The sequence below is a fragment of the Mandrillus leucophaeus genome, unplaced genomic scaffold, assembly GCF_000951045.1.
Source record: "Mandrillus leucophaeus isolate KB7577 unplaced genomic scaffold, Mleu.le_1.0 Scaffold37, whole genome shotgun sequence".
In the NCBI taxonomy this organism is placed as follows: domain Eukaryota; kingdom Metazoa; phylum Chordata; class Mammalia; order Primates; family Cercopithecidae; genus Mandrillus; species Mandrillus leucophaeus.
The window spans coordinates 2,731,676-2,749,353 of record NW_012103920.1 but is presented as its reverse complement, the minus strand read 5'-3'; the positions used below and the strand labels follow the sequence as shown (position 1 = coordinate 2,749,353).

The 17,678-nt window shown below is 50.0% G+C and overlaps 1 protein-coding gene across 1 annotated transcript in view; it reads right to left on the bottom strand.

The window, feature by feature from the left end:
- Positions 1 to 397: 397 nt before the first annotated feature.
- CDYL2 (chromodomain protein, Y-like 2) overlaps positions 398 to 17,678 on the bottom strand; it is a 116,552-nt gene continuing 99,271 nt past the window's right edge. Inside the window, exons 5-8 of the mRNA XM_011990121.1 lie at positions 17,448 to 17,620; positions 9,378 to 9,588; positions 4,815 to 4,958; positions 398 to 1,296 (exon numbers count right to left, since the gene is read on the bottom strand). Of these exons, the coding sequence (XP_011845511.1) occupies positions 1,138 to 1,296; positions 4,815 to 4,958; positions 9,378 to 9,588; positions 17,448 to 17,620 (687 nt within the window). The 3' untranslated portion in view covers positions 398 to 1,137. The remainder of the gene's footprint in view (positions 1,297 to 4,814; positions 4,959 to 9,377; positions 9,589 to 17,447; positions 17,621 to 17,678) is intronic.

The following is a 17,678-nucleotide window of genomic DNA, read 5'->3' as shown; positions in this document are numbered from 1 at the left end:
GAGAAAAAAGTCTTACTCTAGACAATATGCTATTCCCAGGTAGGGCCTATCACCACCCCTGCAACATCACACAATTTGGGACTCAGTCTGTTTCAGGATCGTTCAGGCTGAGAGGGCCCTTTATCTCCTTAAAGACAGCACAGGGAAAAGAAAACTCTCCTAAGATGTCTTCTACGGACAAACCTAAGGAACTAGTATTCTATTATTACAGCTGAGAACCGTTTTACACAGAGGTGCAGCGCTATTCCTTTTGTCCAAAGAAATCCTTCTGTTTTCATGTCTCTAAACTTTACTTCTACATAGTTCATTGCTAGAATGCACCAAACGGCATGAACCTTGTGTGGGATTTGGTCCAGGGCAGTATGAAAATAGTATCTGTGTGAACAACAGACATCGCAATATATAAACAAAAATAAATAAATAAAATAAGTCCAAGGAAAGAAAAAACATTTCCCTAGTAGTTTGTGTTTGCAAAACTAGCTTTACATATAATACACATAAATTATCAGAATTTCCACTTACATTGTTTTAAAAATATATATTTAACAAAACATTTCTAAATGTACAATATCTGGGTGTGTAAATCACTCAATTGGGTTTTAAGACCAAGCCGAAATAGTCACACAGATTTGCATCGGAGAGGAGACTGAAGCCAGGTGTGCACAATCATTTTGCTCATTGGTCTGGAAATTCCCTAAGATTGGTCGTCCTCTGACACCTGATCTAAATACAACTGGAGAGAGCCATGATGGCCAAGTCTCCAAGTCAGAGGCACTGTGTAGACACAGCCTGAGTCAGAAGAATGGGAAAGTGGTCTTCCCCTTCCTGGACCGTGATGGTGCATTTCAGCAAGTGGGGAAAGGACAGCGGCGCTTGGCAGAGCCCTGGGAAGATACAGCCCCGGAGAGCTCTCTGGCCAGGTAGGGCAGGGAGGGGGGGGAGGCCAAGTATGCTGCATTTTCCATCCATTACACAAAATCAAACCAATGAGGAGCAACCAAAGGACACGAGGAAATGGACACAACCCTAGGTATAAAGAGACACCTTGACAAACTCCTTGGCCGGGGCAGACACTGTGCTTTGGTTTCCAAAACACAGGGCAGAGCTAGAAGTTGGGGGCCCGTGAGCTGGGGCCCCTCAGACTTCATAAATTTTGTCCTGCAGGTAGCTGAAGAGGGAGTCCAGGCCTTTGGAGGAGCTCCAGAGCTGCTTGAGCATGAGGCATTCCTTCTCATTCACGTCTTCCAGCACCGATTTCAGGAAGCTCCGCACGAGGCATTTGGACTCCTCTAACACCTGGAGGGAAACAGACAGGCCTGATTAGCTGGACACCGGCGACTCTGCTCCAGAACTAGGCACCTGGCCCATGGGGCACTGGCCAACTTCCCATACTCACAGCCATATAAGGCTGCCTCCTCCAGCCTGGGCCTTCCTAGTCCCATGTATCCGGCACGGTCATGAACGGATCCCAGATGTGTCAAGACATGGAGCCCTGAGGCCCTGGGATGGCTCAGCGGGGCCCATGTCACCCCAGATCACTAGAGGCTTCCCTGTTACCCAAGGGTGACACAAACACAGAGTCCTTTTCTATAGGTGTAATGAAGAAGCGTGGGAGACACTGCTACCGTGATTCATTTTCATGATCTGTCGGCAGTAACTCAAGGATCACTGAGAACACAGAGTGAGACGATGACATGAACAAATGGTTCTCACAGTATCCATACAACCCAACCCAAGAGCAATGCTCCATGTTCAGGCTACAATGTTAGTAATTATGGTAGTAACAAGCAATAACACTCAAAGCTATCACCTTCATAATAATTATAGTAAGGAGTAAAAATCATAGGAATGAATAACAATCGTCACACCTATAGTAATAACTGTAGTAAGGAGGAATAATAATCATGGTAATTATGGTTACAAAGGTAGTAGCTGCTGCCAACAGCTATGATAAATGATCATAAATGATCTATGATTATTCATTACTAAACTATTGCATATATACACATATTATGTATTATATACATTATATACACATGTAAACACATGTATATATGTAAACACATATATGTGTATATGCACTATAATATATACATATTATATTATGTATATTATAATATATAATTATGTATATATATTATATATTATATACAATATATACATATTATGTATATATAGCATTACTCCTACAGTGTTATTACTATGATTATTACTACCATGATGGTAGTAATCCATCATCATAGTAATGAGTAATCATAGTAATGAGCAATAATCATAGCAATAAGTCACAGCAAAAAGCAATAATCATAGTAACAATAGTAATAATCATAGTAATGAGTAATAATCATACTAACAGTAGTAATAATCAGTAATGAGTGCTAATCATAGTAATAGTCATAGTGAGCAATGAGCAATAATCATAGTAACAATAGTAACAATCATAGTAGTGAGTAAAAATCAGAGCAGTAATAGTAATACTAATCATTGCAATGAGTAATCATTGTAGTAATATTTGTAATAACTATAATAATGCCACTATGATCACCATTAACAAACAGGATCTAAGAGAAGTACTTTTCCTGAATTCCTTCATTTACTTCTCATGATAACCCTGCAAGTAAGTAGTCTTTTGATCCCCATGTTACAGATGCAGAACCCAAAGCTCCATGATGTAAAGTGGCCCAGGGTTGCCTGACTACTGAGGGGTGAAGGAGTAGGAAAACCAGGTCTGGCTGATTCCAGCAGCCACGCAGCTGCTGCCCTCTGGCAGAGGTACGGCCAGAAGTGAGGCCTTTGTGCACACTTTGCTGGCCTCCACCAGCCTCTCCTGAAATGCCTTCAAACAGCAAGAAGCAAGATGGCAGCTCCCGAGCTCCAGCAGGCTGGAAGAGGCTGCAGTCTCACTCCCCTGCCTGGTCTGGAGGCTAAAGATGGTGGGATGAGCTGCTAGACCCAGCTGGCTCTTTCCCCGTGGAATGACCTCGAAGAGCACCATCTCCCGAGGCCATGGGCCTCACTCTGCTGGAGTAGTTCCTTTCTCAGGAAACACCCCTAGCACTCCTGAATTCACAGCTGTTGGCAGCAGAGACCTCCTTGCAGCATTCCTTGTTCTAAAAGCCTGCCCCCTCAGGTGTCCTTCAACAGTTGGATTCACCTGAGGGCCTCTTCCCTGCCACAGAACAGGTCAAACTCCTCCCTGCAGCTTCCAGGCCAGTCTCCCACCGTCCTTTTCAGTCGCACGTTTCCTGGCATTCCCCTGCCACCCGACGGCATGCCGCTGCCTACACTCCCTGTGATTTCCTGTTTTGAGTGCCCTCACTCTCGCTGCTTCCTCTGCTTAGAATTTCTACCTGTCTTTCCATGAAGATGACCCCAGGGTGATCAACCACCCCTGTTTGCCCAGGACTAAGGAGCATATGGTTTGGCTGTGTCCCCACCCAAATCTCATCTCGAATTGTAGCTCCCATAATTCCCACATGTTGTAGGAGGGACCTGGTGGGAGATAATTGAATGATGGGGGTGGTTTCCCCCACACTGTTCTCCTGGTAGTGAATAAGTCTCAAGACAGCTGCTGATTTTATAAGGGGTTCCCCCTTTCGCTTGGCTGTCACTTCTGTCTTGTCTGCCGCCATGTAAGACGTGCCTTTGGCCTTCGCCATGATTGTGAGGCCTCCCTCAGCCATGTGGAACTGTGAGTCTATTAAACCTCCTTTTCTTTATAAATTACCCAGTCTCAGGTATGTCAGCAGCGTGAGAACAATGGGGTTTCCTGGGATGCAGGATTTTCAGTCCTCAAACCAGGACAGTCCCAGACAAAGTGGGGCAAACTGGTCACCCTAGTCAGTAGTAAGATTAAAAGAGAATCCACGTGAAGAGAGTGAAGAGATCAGCAATGCCTGTGGCCCACGTGAGTGTTCACTAACAACGTGGACACTGCCACCCCCCACCAACACCGTCACCCTGAGGGCACTATGTGTTCAGCCTGCAGGGGGCAGGGCTTAAACACAGTAGCTGCCAATAGACAGGGATGAGGCCCAGCAGGAGAAGCATGACAGCCGGGTGTGAACACAGGCAGAGGGAGACAAAGAAGGGAGGGGCAAGGGTCTGGCCCCAAAAATGCACCCAGCAGCTCCCCGTTTCTCAAGCACAGAGCGAGTCCTAGAGCCTCAATCTCCCAAAACGCCTCTCTCAGCTCCGGAACCGGCCCTGGGGCTGCAGGAGTGGCCTTGCCTCCACCTTCTCACAGGATATTCCCCTGCTGTGCTCTGAGTGACTGCGATCAGATAAAATCAACACTTAATTAAAAACCACTGCCTCTGCGGAGGTGTTATTTGTTTATGTATTTTTCAGTGCATCTTCAAACAGTGACATTTAAATGTGCCGAGCAGTCGGTGGAGGAAAGAAATGAAATAGAGGCACGGTGTGTACAGCTTTCTCTAGTCATCTCCGGACGGGTTCAATACTTTTTGTCCTTATTTGCCTTTGCTTCTCGTTTCTTTGAAAGCTCTAGATGTTTCGTGCTTCTGCATGTGTTTAGGACTTTCTTTGAAAGCAGTGACGCTACCCTAGAGTATCCATTTCTCCTGTGAGGTTTCTCTGCCTGGAGATGATGGAGAATTTGTAATAATGCTGACTGTCTCCCTCTGATTGAAGCTGTCAATACTGAGAAGAGGCATTTGTTAAGTTGCAAAAGGTCTTTTGCTTATTCCCTGTGTGACCTCTGGCAAGTCAACGAAGCCCTCTGAGCCTTGCTGTCCTCATCTGTAAAATGGGTCTATCATAAGGACAAGCACGCAGGAGGCGCAGGAACTCACCACGGCACTGCAGGATGCCATCTCCTTGACCCGCAGCATGACCTCCTGGCTGAACGTGGTGGGCCAGAAGACCTGCGACACCAGCCCCCTGCTGCAGGCCTCCTGGGCGGTGAGCTTCCGCCCACAGAACAGCATCTCATTGGCCTGAAAAAGCAAAAGCAGGCGAAGACTGAGGGCCTGGAGGTCCACCCATCTCCCTCAGCTGGTCCAGGGCTTGCCACCTGCAACCATCCCAGTTCTGGAAGGCATCTCACCTTCCAGATCCTTATCTTCTTTTGGGGTCAGATAAGCTTTGGGAATTGCATGGGAATGTTTGTGTCCACGAGCAGAAGGTTCACAGCTTTCATTAAATTCCCCAAAGGAGCTGCGTATTTACTGTGTCTCTGTATGCCCCATGCCCGTCCCCATTTCTGGCGGCACACACATGGGCATGGGTTGTGGGTTGGGTACATTTCAGAGCCGATGACCCAGCCGTGATGACGTCATTGGCACTGAAATGTACTCAGCTCACAACAGCCCAGGGATAAAGAGACGCTCCCTTCTGGATAATAAAGCTCAAGTAGGGTTTGCAGCTGCAGGTGTGGTGGAAGAGTCTGTCTTCCTCTCTGACTGCAGGCCAACATCAGTGAGCCCCAAGGACCATCCATGGCTGTGTCCCTGCCTGTGGAGAGCTGGGGCCACAAGGAAAGGAGAAACAGGAGAAGAGAGTGAGAGAGAGAAAGATTAAGGGAGAGAGAGACAGACCTGATGGTACTTGAATTCCCAAGCCCTGTCTCCCCAAGGGAACTGCCACTTCTGGACTTTCCAGCTGGGAGAACCATTAAGCTCCTTTTTAAAAAATTGAACTGGTTAAAGCGCTTCCATCACTGGCCGCCAAAAAGGTCCTGAATAACACCACAATACCAAGGCAGAGATATGCATCTCTCCCAGCGGCTCAGGGCTGGGCAAGGGCACTGCCCAGTCATGAAGGGCAGAGAGCAACCTTCCCTGGGCTCTGGTGACCTGGGATATCTCTGTACCACACTCCCCACAGAATTTCCTTCTGCTTTGAAATTTGCAGCTGTCATACAAGGTCTGGGAGAAGTTACACAGATAAGGTCCCAGGCACAGACAGAGAACGTGATAGTAATAAGCTGCAACTTACAGACAGTGACTGATAATTAGGGCGTAATGGTCAAATCCATGTGATAGAGTCCGCACGGCTGGCAACGCCTTCCCCATCTGCTCTCCTCTCCTGCCTCTATGTGCTAGCTCCTCTTGGGCTGGTGTTAAAATGCCAGGCACTCTCAGGCCTCCAGAGCTAAGCGTAAGTTCCCCCACTTGGTTCTGGTTGTCACCGATGGTTCACGATGACCCAGAGGACAATCTTTCACGCCAGAGTAGAGGGCAATCTTTTATGTCGATAATAAGTCTTAGCATATGCTTGCTTGGTTCAAGATCTGAACACAAATGGAGGCCTTGATGCTTTCTGAAGAACACCTCAGTCCAATGAACTCAATAGAAGTTCACTGGGAGAAGTGGCAAATGGCCATATCTGCTCCCATGAACCTGGATTCAGATCCACCGGAAGCTACTCCCTGGCAGGTGCGAGGTACAAGGCAAGGCCTCCATTCATACGGAAAGGCTCCTGGCCACCCCTCAGACACCACACCCTGCAGTGCCCTCTCTGAAGAGAGAACTTAAGGGTATCATCCACAAGCCTAAGGATTCAGAGAGAAAGGGGATTCTTGAGTGGAAGTAGGGTGTCCCTGGTGAAGACCCATAACATTTACAAACAATCCACTCTACAGCTAAGAAAACAAGAACATAAACAGTTTAGTCACTGATGCGTGACTCTGGGCAAGTCACAACGTCGCAAAGCCACAATCTTCTCTGCTGTCCAAGAGGCATCATGACAGCACCAAGCTCCCAGCGCAGAGGCAAGGTTAACTGAGAGGTGCTTAGAACGGGGCCTGCTATGTGCAGAAGGGCTAGCAGAAATGTGCTATTTTTGTTGTGGTTGGTGATGTCGTTTTCAAAGTGGAACAAGGAGGAATATGAAGGAAGGAAAAGGGACACTGCTATCAGCCTCACTACTGTAACAAAAGCAGGACTTGAGAGACGAGAAGAATGAGCTTGCAGGCCCTCAGATGGAAACAACGGGGGATGGAACTGCAAAGGAAGACAAGGAAGAAATCCCGTGTAAAAGCCCCTGCCCTTCCACAGGTGCTTGCCCAAGTGCAGCAGTCACAGTCCTGAGAATGTGCCGAGCTGCCTCAAGAGCATGAGCGTAATGTCAAAGGTGGGTGTTTACCTTCCAATAAAATCAAGACGTGGAAAGAAACATCCTGGAGTCTGTTCCTAAAAAGGAACAATTCACAATAGCTGTGGGGCCACAATGGACTATTCTCTTTTGAAGAGAGAACTTAGGGTATTATCCGGAAGCCTAAGGCTCCGAAAGCCTAAGGACTCCGAAAGCCTAAGGCTCCGAAAGGGGATTCTTGGTGGAGGCAGGGCGTCCCCGGTGAAGACCCATAACATTAACCAACAACCCACTCTAGAGCTAAGAAAACAACAACAGAAACAGAGTGTAGTCACTGACTTGTGACTCTGGGCGAGTCATTTAATGTCACAAAGCCACAATCTTCTCTGCTGTCCAAAGGCATCATGACAGCACCAAGCTCCCAGCACACTTTGCAGGGCTGGAGAGGCAACACTCGGCCTTTTCTCTGGGGTTTCAGGGCTGGGCCCTGTCACCTAAGGGGTGCTTCTCTGGCAGTTTTGTGGGGTCTCCTGTGACCTATGGCATCTGCTGGCAGATGCCCCCAGTGGAACCCGGGTAGACCTTGCTGAGGCAGGCACAACACAGAAGGCCCAGCACCCTCCCTGGCGTGCCAGGCTCGCAGGGGCCACCCCATGCCACTGCCATGGCCTCGTCCCTCCCCTCTCCCCACCATCCTCACCAGGACCCAGCCACACTGACCTGACCACACTCAACCCAGGGCCCGCCAGGCCCACTCCCTTCTCCGTCCTTCCCTTCATGCATCCTCTGCCTGGAATTCTTGCCTCTGTTCAAATGTCACCTGCTCAAAGGGGTCCTCTCTGAACAAGGTGGGACCTCCTTTCAAGATACTGAGCTGGGGAATAGAAGGTCTGAAGAACAGGGTTTTTGTTCACTCCTGGACTCCTGGTGGGTATGGCAAGCTGGGCACTCAGTGGATTTGCAGCATTTGAAGAAAGGGAGAGAAAAAGGGAGCGGACTGGCTAGAGGGGGCTGGAAGGAGGGGACTCCCTGAGAACCTTGTGAGATCCAGCTGGGACCCGTGCTTATGAATAAGTATTAGCCCATCGGAGCTGAGTTCAGAGTTCGTGGCTGCTCTGAACAGCAGAGGCTGCCTGAGAGTCCACAGGGGAGGAGCCGTCAAAGGAAGCCCAGATGCAGGGGCATGGCACCTCCAACGCTTACTTGGACCAGCTACACGTTCGGAACCCCTCCCTGGTCCTGACAGCCAATCTCAGATTCACCCCTCATCTGAGGGATGAATTGAGGGACCTATTTAATAACAGGCTGGGTTTGGAGCACATACAGTGGAACCAGCCAGTCCGTGCTCAAATCCCACAACTGGCATTACCACTGCATGCCTTTAGACAACGCACTAAACCTCTCTAGCCTCAGTCTCCACATCTGCAAAATGGGGATCACAGCTGTCCTGCCAGGGGTGTGGACTGCATTGACAGCCCAGCCCAGCACACAGCAAGTGCTTCCTACGTGCCAGCTGTCATCACTGCTCTCCCCTGTCCAGACTTGCTTCTGGATGTTGGTGTAGAATCTGACCACAGCTTACAGTGGACTCTGCCACCTCCACTGGACAGTGGCTGTCTGCGCCACCTGGTGACACAGCTACCTTTTCTGAGCTTAACGTTCCATCTGTAAGATGGAAATCGCAACCATTTCCACACGGGGTGGAGACCGCTTTGTATTCAGTGAATCCTTTCCCTCTTCTTGCTGGACATGCACTGGGCTACATCTCCCAGCCTCCCTTGCAGGCGCACGTGGCCGGAGGCTGAGTCATGGTCGATGGCACATGAGTGGAGGTGAAGATGCCCCTGCAGGCCTGGCCCGTGAAGCCCTACAGGGCGATGCTTCTGGCTCTCTCTTCTCTCCCATTGGCTGGAAGTGAGAGCACATCTACTGGATGGGAGACACCTGGGTCCCCAAATAGTGTGGGTGACTCCTACATCTATGCTGGACCACACAAGAGTAAGAAGGAAAGTTTTGTTGTTCAAGCCACCGAGACCGTGGGCTGCTTGTTACAGCACCCATTCAATCCTAAGACACGCCCTCAGGGGGCTGGAGTGAGGAGTAATTGAGACACCATGCAGAGTGCATGGGCCATACACTGACATCATCTTCTCAGGCCAGGCTACTCCATCCGGCACTGATGGCGTGGAGGATCCGAGGCAGCCCAGCCAGTCCTCAGGCTGACAACACCCTCAGGTTTCTAGCCCCATGAAGAACCCCTAAACCCAAGGGAGAGGAAGGATCCTGCTGGGATCCGAATCCAGGTATCACAGGAGGCTTACCAGTGCGACGCCCAGGATCTGGGGGAAGGTGTAGGAGGAGCAGCCAGCAGGCGTGAGGCGGATGGTGGCGTAGGGCGTCTGGAACCAGGCCTTCTCACTGGCCCACACGATGTCACAGAGGGGCAGGATGGAGGCGCCCAGGCCCAGGGCTGGCCCATTGATGGCCACCACAATAGGCTTCTTAAACTGGATAAAGGCCTTCACAAAGTCCCTGGGAGAGAGAGAAGATGCTCTTGAACAGGTAACTACAGCTTGCCAAGCCCCACTGGAACCCTTGACTCTCCCAGGTGCTGTGACGCACCCTCACGTCGTCAGGGGTGAGGTACCAGGCAAGGGCCTCATTGCCTGGACATGGAACCACCAGCTGTCAGATTTTCTGAGGTATACTGATGGGGTCACTGCATGTCCTGGTGTGCTCAGATTGCCCCGGTTCATGCCCCGTGTCCTAGCACAGAACCCAGTTACCATCTCCTTCCATTCTCAAAAGCCATGGCTTAGACAGTAAGTTATATGGGCACCCTAGATATTGACAGAATTTGTATATATCCTAAGGAAGTCAACCCCAATATTAAGGTGCAGAACCAGAACCAAAGGGAAGGTGTAATAGGGAGGCATATTTCAACTCAAAGAGAGAAAGAATGTTCTACATCTCTGGCCAGAGGTGAATGGAGTGGCTTTGTGGGATTCCTGGAGGTATTTGCATTTTAGCTCAATGATTATGCTGGGTGATGTTGTAGGGGGACTTCAAGCTTCCGATGGTGGGTACATGTTGGGAATGATGACATTTAAGATTTCTTTAAAAAGTCAGACTTAGGATGGTCAGATTCTGAATTACCTGCAGGGATGCCAGAGTCCTCAAGGGTGGTTCTAAAACGCTGAATACAGTCTATGTGTTAGGATGGCTCTGACTAAAATCTGTAGGCAGGAGCTAGAATCACGGCTACAAGACGGGGCAATATTTTTTCTCCCTGCCCTTTTGCACTGAGCAATGCATGTACCTTTACCAATTACACAGAGCCATCAGCAGTGACCTCTATTTCCTTTGCCTCAGAAGGCTTTTTGCTTTTTCCTGGTTGCTATGTATGATCTATAAAATTTTAATATTCATCTGGACATGGAGGAAAGACACGAGATGTGTAGTAAAGTGTGCATCCTTCATTACTCTCAGAGATATTAGAAACCATAAGAATTCACAAGAATAAAATCCAAATGCCCATGACCTTGATCTGACCTTGGCCTGCCTCAGCTTACCTCTCCAGGTTTCCTTCACGTCACTCTTGCCCCCGCTCACTATGCATGAGCCTCACAGGCCTCTGAGAGTTCTTAGAAAACACCATTATCAAAATTTGCAATCACCCTAACTAATTATTTGCTTGTTTTGGGATTCTTCCTCCCCTTTAGCTCCTTAAGGACACCCAGACGTCTGCCTGGGGCACTGCTCAGCTTCCATCAATATTGGAATTAGCACTCAGTAAATAGCTGTTGAGCAAATACATGAGTCTCCCAGAACAAGAGCAAAGACTGCAGAGGCGTGGCAATGGTGAACCAGCTCTTCACCAAACCTGTTTTCCCTCTTCTTCCCGGGGCTACTGGCCGGCCACATTTCCCATCTCTGACTGCATGTGGCTATGACCAAGTCACCAAGTGCTGGCCAAACAAGATGTGAGCAAAAACCCACCCATACCACTTCCAGGTACACACCAAACCTCCCACCATGGCGTCCTCCAAGCCCACTCATCTTGGTGAGCACAACAGTCCTGGAAGACATTTGCTGAGCAGGATGGAAGAAGTCTAGGTTCTTGAGTCATATAGGCTGATGGTGACATGTATTTTAGGCTTATGTATCTGAGAAGTACATTTCTATAAATGAGGTTTACTTGTTACATCAGCTAATACTTAACTAATACAAAAGTTGAGGCCGGGCACGGTGGCTCATGCCTGTAATCCCAGCACTTTCGGAGGCCGAGGTGGGAGGATCACAAGGTCAGGAGTTCGAGACCAGCCTGGCCAATATGGTGAAACCCCGTCTATACTAAAAATACAAAAATTAGCCGGGCACGGTGGTGGATGCCTGTAGTCCCAGCTACTTGGGAGGCTGAGGCAGGAGAATCGCTTGAACCCAGAAGGCGGAGGTTGTAGTGAGTCAAGATCGGGCCATTGCACTCCAGCCTGGGAAATAAAGTGACACTCTGTCTCAAAAACAAAAAAAAAGTCGAGCTGATTTATCTCTTCTCAATCAATAATGTTCCTTTCCCCAACTCTTATAGAAAGTTGTGGATATCATAATGACATACTGGGATCAGATTCAACTGCGAGAAAGCCTACTTAATGTTCTGCCGGGGTAGGAGGTATCTCACAATCCATGTAAGTCGTCACGAAAGTATGCGCCTCTGACTCAGGCTTGAGGCATCACACTGCCTGCGATAGTGGAGTTAGCCCTCAGTCCCTGCTGGTCCCCAAAAGGTACTACTTCAGAGAGGGAGTCCCGGCTCCACGACTTCTGATGCTCGGTGTTCCAGTGGCCCAATTCCCGACATCATTTACTTCCTAACCTGTGGTGAGGTTTTAGGTTAGGTCACTGGTTTTTGCAAGTGCGTTTCACTGAAAGCAATTTGGGGTCTGCAGGGGATATGGACATTTTTGTAGAATCCTTGGGGGTTTGGATGATTTTTGTCAAACATCCCATTCCTGAGTGACCTCATACAATTCCAGAGTCTTAGATCTCAGAGGTGGGAAGGACTTTAGGACTCATGGAGCCATATCTTCCACTCGGTGCAGAATTCCCTCCATCACATCCCAAGGATGCATCATTCTGCCTCTGTTGGATGTTTTTAATAAAAGAGGGTCCACGCCTGTCAAGACGGCCTCCCTGCCGTGGGTCTCTCTGATACTGTTGCCACCTTAGCTCCGTCAACCACATGACATCCTTCAGGAATGGACTGCAGCCCTTGTGACTTTCCAGAGCTTTCTTCTGCAGGACCCCAGAGCCTGTCACTCTGTGGTTTCCAACCTGAGATCCGTGCAAGGGAATCAGGGAAGCAAGGGAAAGGGGGGCAGGCATGCAGAGCTCTGACCCTCTACCCCAGCCCCTCCTGTGTCATCCAACCCGCCCCACACTTCATTTCCTTGATATGAAAATGTCGCCTGATGTTTAATGAAGGCCACCCCCCATCCTCTTTCTCTCACCTCGGGCAGTAGATCTCTATCACTGGGAGCCAAGCAGCAAACAGGATATTGCATTACGGGCCCTGCAGCTCAGATATCTGATCCTGCTGCCATGGCGGGGCTGCGTGGGGAAGATTGGACCCCGCCTTCCCCCACATCCAAGGCCATCAGGCTGACTTGACCCGCACAGCTTCCTTTGCTCTACCGGAGCCCTGTGGCTTCTGCCTGACAAAGCTGCTGGGCTGCACTGATGTGGCAGAAGGAGCAAGAACTTCAGCATCTGAAAGACTCAGAGTGAAGTCTCAGTTCTGCCCCTAACTAATGGTGAGACCTTGGACAGGGTGCCTGGTCTCTGGAGCCTCATTTTCTCCCTCTGCAAAATGGGAAAATCAACGATGTTGCCCCAGATGGGGAGTTGAATAAGAATCAAAGGAGACGTTCCATGCAGGGTGTCAGCCCAGTGCGGACATGCGGGGAGCACGCCATCCCTGCTGCTATTAGTATGGGGAACGCATCTGCTGGGGAGGGTGGACAGAGTCCTCATTCAATTCTCAGATTGGTCTGTGAGCCATTCTCTTAGGCTACAGGTGACCCAGAAGCAAAACTCTGCTCACAGGAATGTCTCAATTTCCCCTGGAGCAATCGGCATTTCTCTTGTGACCCAGTTACCCACTCCCTTTAACCAGAGCCATGGAGGAGAACCCTCCCCCAGCCAAAGCTCAGAGCCAAGTCAGCCAGTACAGAACCAAACAGTGACCACCATCCTGGGGCCCCCAGAGAGATCCCCAGCGGCCACTCCTCAGTCTACAACCCACCCCTTGGTCCAGGGGCCCACTCCCTGGTCTTAGACTCAGCTTAGCTAGAAGTCATGGCTGGAAGTACCAGCAGTAGTGACAACAACTGTAATAATAAGTCCAAGTACGTATTAGTGCCAGGAATAGCCCAAGTGTTTCACATAGAGTATCTTTTTATTCTCCATCCTAGCAACCCACCAGTGAGGCCAGTACCATCATTTTGATTGTTCCCATTTTCTGGATGAGCTAATAGGCTCAGAGAGATCTGTGACACACCCAAGGCTCCACCACCACCAAATGCAGAGGTAGCTTTGAGCTCAGGCAGCCTGCTTCCAGGTGCCACATGGACAGCTGCTAGCCAACACTGCTTTCCTGAATACCTTGTTTGAACAAGCCACCTCGTCACCAGAGCTTTGCTCTGCAGGACCCCAGAGTCTTCCCCCACAAGTTCAGAGGAGGCAGCCTCTTTTTGGGATGGATCCGGGAAAGAGGCTTCTGAACAAACCACCTGAGCTCTCCCCAAATCTGCTAGTTCATTCATCAAACATTTGCAGAGTGATGAGTCCCAGTCACCAGTCCTGGTCACGCGTATGCAAGTTTTCTTTAGGCAAGGATGAGGAGGGGGTGAGAGTACCACTCACGGGGTGCTAAGGCCATGCGGCATGCCTGGTCAGCCCTATTAGGAGCGTGTCCCAAGAGAAGAGATGGGGGCAGTTCGATGTCCAAAAAAACATTTTGGCCCTGCTAGATTTTGAAGGAAGTTCTTTCACAAGAGATTTCTTGTAAGTATCACCTAGAAAACCGACAGGAGCGGGCGCAGAACTTGCAGCATGAATCAAGCTCCTTTCAAAGACAGTGCACTTCCTTCAGGACACCCCTCTGGAAATCCACAAAACATTATCTGCAGAATGCTTCGCGGCCACCTTTTGTCCCCAACTCCAGAGTGTGGCCTCCGAGGCAGCACTCCCAAGCTGGGAGAGCTGGAGATGCCCTGAAAGAGTTTGGTGCTGATGGGCGAGCCACGGTCTCTTTTTAACCCCAGGAGCATCTGTCTCTACACAGCCACATCTTCTGCACCTCCATCCATCTTTGCTTGTGGTTCTCACCGTTCTCATGCCTGTATCACCTCCTTCTTCACCCTCATCCCCTTAATAATCACCTTTTCTCTCTTGCATAAAAATAAGAATCTTAGGTTTCTCTTAGTGCTTTCAATCAGTGGTGCAGAAATCTGGTTAGCACAGGGCAGGTGCTCTCAACCCTGGCTGCCGCTGAGAACCACCAAGGACGATTCACATCAAAAGATGCGCTGGCCCCACCTCAGCCTAAATAACCCAGAGTCCCCTGGGGGTGTTGCCAAGCATCTAGGTCTTGGGAATGCTCCCTTGGGTCTCCCTGTGCTGTCAGGGCTGGGGACCAGTGGTCCAGGGGACATCTCCTTTCCCATGCCCTCATCCTTGCTAGCTTACGAACTACCAACTTCTGCTCCCTTTGAAGCATCAAGAAGAATTCCTCCTGCCTCCGCCATCTTGCCCTGTGCTCTGCCTAAGGGGAGCTCACTTGCTCGCTGAGATGGCAAATGTCTGAATTCCACTGGCCGTGTTTCCCCAGAACTACTCAGCTGGGAAAGTCAGGAGCCAATTTGGGCCGCGGCCCCAGCCACGTTCTCCTACAGTTGATGTTTTCAACCCCATCTGCCTCTGACATCTCTTTCTCCATGAATTTGGTTCTCAAGAGTCCAGAGGTGCATAGATATCACGCTGCAGACCCCAATGGGTAGAGGCTATGGGGAGAGGAGGGAAGGTTTTGCCCCTCAGCTTTGATACATCCAAGACACAAATGCAGGGACAGGCCAGAGAGATGCCACCCTCACCAGAGAGACTGGGCGTGCAAAGCCAGAGGAAGGAACCATTCGGTGGGGGTTCTGGGGAAATCCATCTGAGACCTGACCCCCTCGATACCCTGTTTCTGTTCAGCTTCCATCCCTTCAGTGACCCAGCTACAATACCTTATTCCTGCATGCAGGAATGACCCCCTCGCCCACCCCACGCCGGGACAAGCCTCATCACTGTCAACTCAGGGCTGGCCTGGGAGTCCCACCTTGCCTGCAGCTGCCCAGGATAATCTGTTAATAGACCCCATCAGCAAAGGTGAACAGCTGCCCACCAGAAGGAGCAGCCATTGAGGATGCTGGGCGACGTCAGGATGGGCCCTTGCCTAAGAGGAGAGCCTGAAAAGATGAGGCTCTTTGAGCTGCTAATGATTTCCTTCCAGGCTCTATTAGTTTCCCAGGGAATAGTCACCACAAACTTGGGGCCTAAAACAATCAAAAGGTGTCCTCTCATAGTTCTGGAGACCAGAACTCCAAACTCAAGGTGTTGTCAGCAGGGCTGGTTCCTTCTGGAGGTTCTAAGGGAGAAGCTGTCAGGCCTCGCTCCCGGTTTCCGGTGGCTGCTAGCCATCCTTGGAATTCCTTGGCTTGAGGTTGCATGACTCTAAGCTCTCCCTTTTCTGTCATATCACCTTCTCCTCTGTCTGTGTCCCCTCTCACAAAGTAAGTTCTCTGCGTCTGGCGCCCACTCCAACCCAGGATGATCTCATCTCGGGACTCTGAACTTAATTACATCTGCAAAGAGCCTTTTTCCAAATATGGCCACCTCCACAGGCTCCAGGGACTGGTACACGGACATATCTTTCGGGGGCCACGCTTCAACTCACTACAAGGGGTCTGGACGCTAATGAGCTGCGCATGCATGGAGTGAAAACCAGGGGCTGTGTCAGCCAGGTTTCCCTGGGCTTCTGGAAATCCAGCTAACGCCTCCACTGAAATTTGTAAACCAGATAAAGACCATGACTGAGGCTCCACAGGTCACAAAAACGGGCACTCGGTTCTCTGGGTGGGCTGTGGTGGCCTCATGCATGAGAGAAGCACGCTGGAAACGCTGCGGTCCCCCTTCGACACATGGAAAGGCAGTAGCGAGAGGGCATAGCTGGGACCAGGCAAAGCGCAAACCGTTTGGGCACAGCCGGGAAGCCTGTGCCTCCATAACCACAACGCCTTTCACGTAACAGTGCCCAGGCTCATTATGTCTCTTCTGGCAAGAATTCTGCAACAGCAGACATGGGTATTTTGGAGTAGGGGCTCCAATGGCTGCTTCACCCTGAAGAGGGACTCAGAATTCCACACACGAGTGCATCCCAGCATCACCTCTTGGAGACAACACAACCCCTCAAAGCCCCCTATAGCCACGTGGGAATCGGCCTCCCTGTGTGTGGCTCTTCCACAGAACTATGGAGACTGGAGGCCCCAGAAAATCCCTGACTTACGGCCTGAGGCTCTGTGACACCATGTGGAATAAATGTTCCTTCTCATGCGACCAGGGGCATTCCTGAAATGTGACTTGTCTGATTCCTAAGCAAGATACAGCAGTCCCTCCCAGGTGAACACTGGTTGACAGCTGTAAACCAGCTAAACAGCCGCAGTGTCTAGAAATGACACTCACTTGCTTTTGATATACTAATAAAGAATGGGGAAATAACTGCCCTTCAGTGTTCCAAAAAGGTTCTCGTTGTTGAGTCACCCCCAGGACTTTCGCCCGGGGGCAATTAGAAAGGGGGGAATACCCTGTATCCCGTTGGGTCTGCAAACACACAGCTGCCCAGGGAACCCCTCCATCAACCTCCCCACTGCTGCGTTACGGCAGTGCTGGGACACACAAACAACCAGACAACCAGACACTCTCCCCATCAGGCAAGGGGCGGGAGTAGTGTGGATAACACATGGCTACGACCAGACTCAGGCCTCGATAGCAAATAAAAAATCTTTCTGATCAAAAGAATGAAAGTGGGATCTAATCTAGAGGGCAAAGCAGCCCTAATTTTGGCAGGACTATGGTTATAGATGAAAATATAGGATGCCCAATTAAAATGTGAATTTCAGATAAACAACCAACATTTCTAAAACGTAAGCAGGTCTCAAATATTGCACAGCATGTACTTATGCTAAAATTAAAATTCCCGGTTGTTTGAAATTCAAATGTAACTGAGCAGCCTGTATTTTCGCTTGGCAATCCTAGGCAGGATCCCAAGGTGCGGGAACAGGAGCACAGCTCACCTGATGGCTTCTGCAATCCGAGTGCTCTCCTTTCGCCGGTCGCTGGACAACCGGCCAATTAGGTAGGAATAATCCAGGCCGCTGCAGAACACGCTACCCACTGCGCTGAGGAGCAGCAGTTTGCTGTCGTCTGTGGCTGCGTTGCAGAGCGCTCGCCGGACTTCTTTCATGATCTGCCAGCAGAGATGAATTTGCAGGGATGTTAAGTGACTGTCCTGTAAGCCTGGGGCT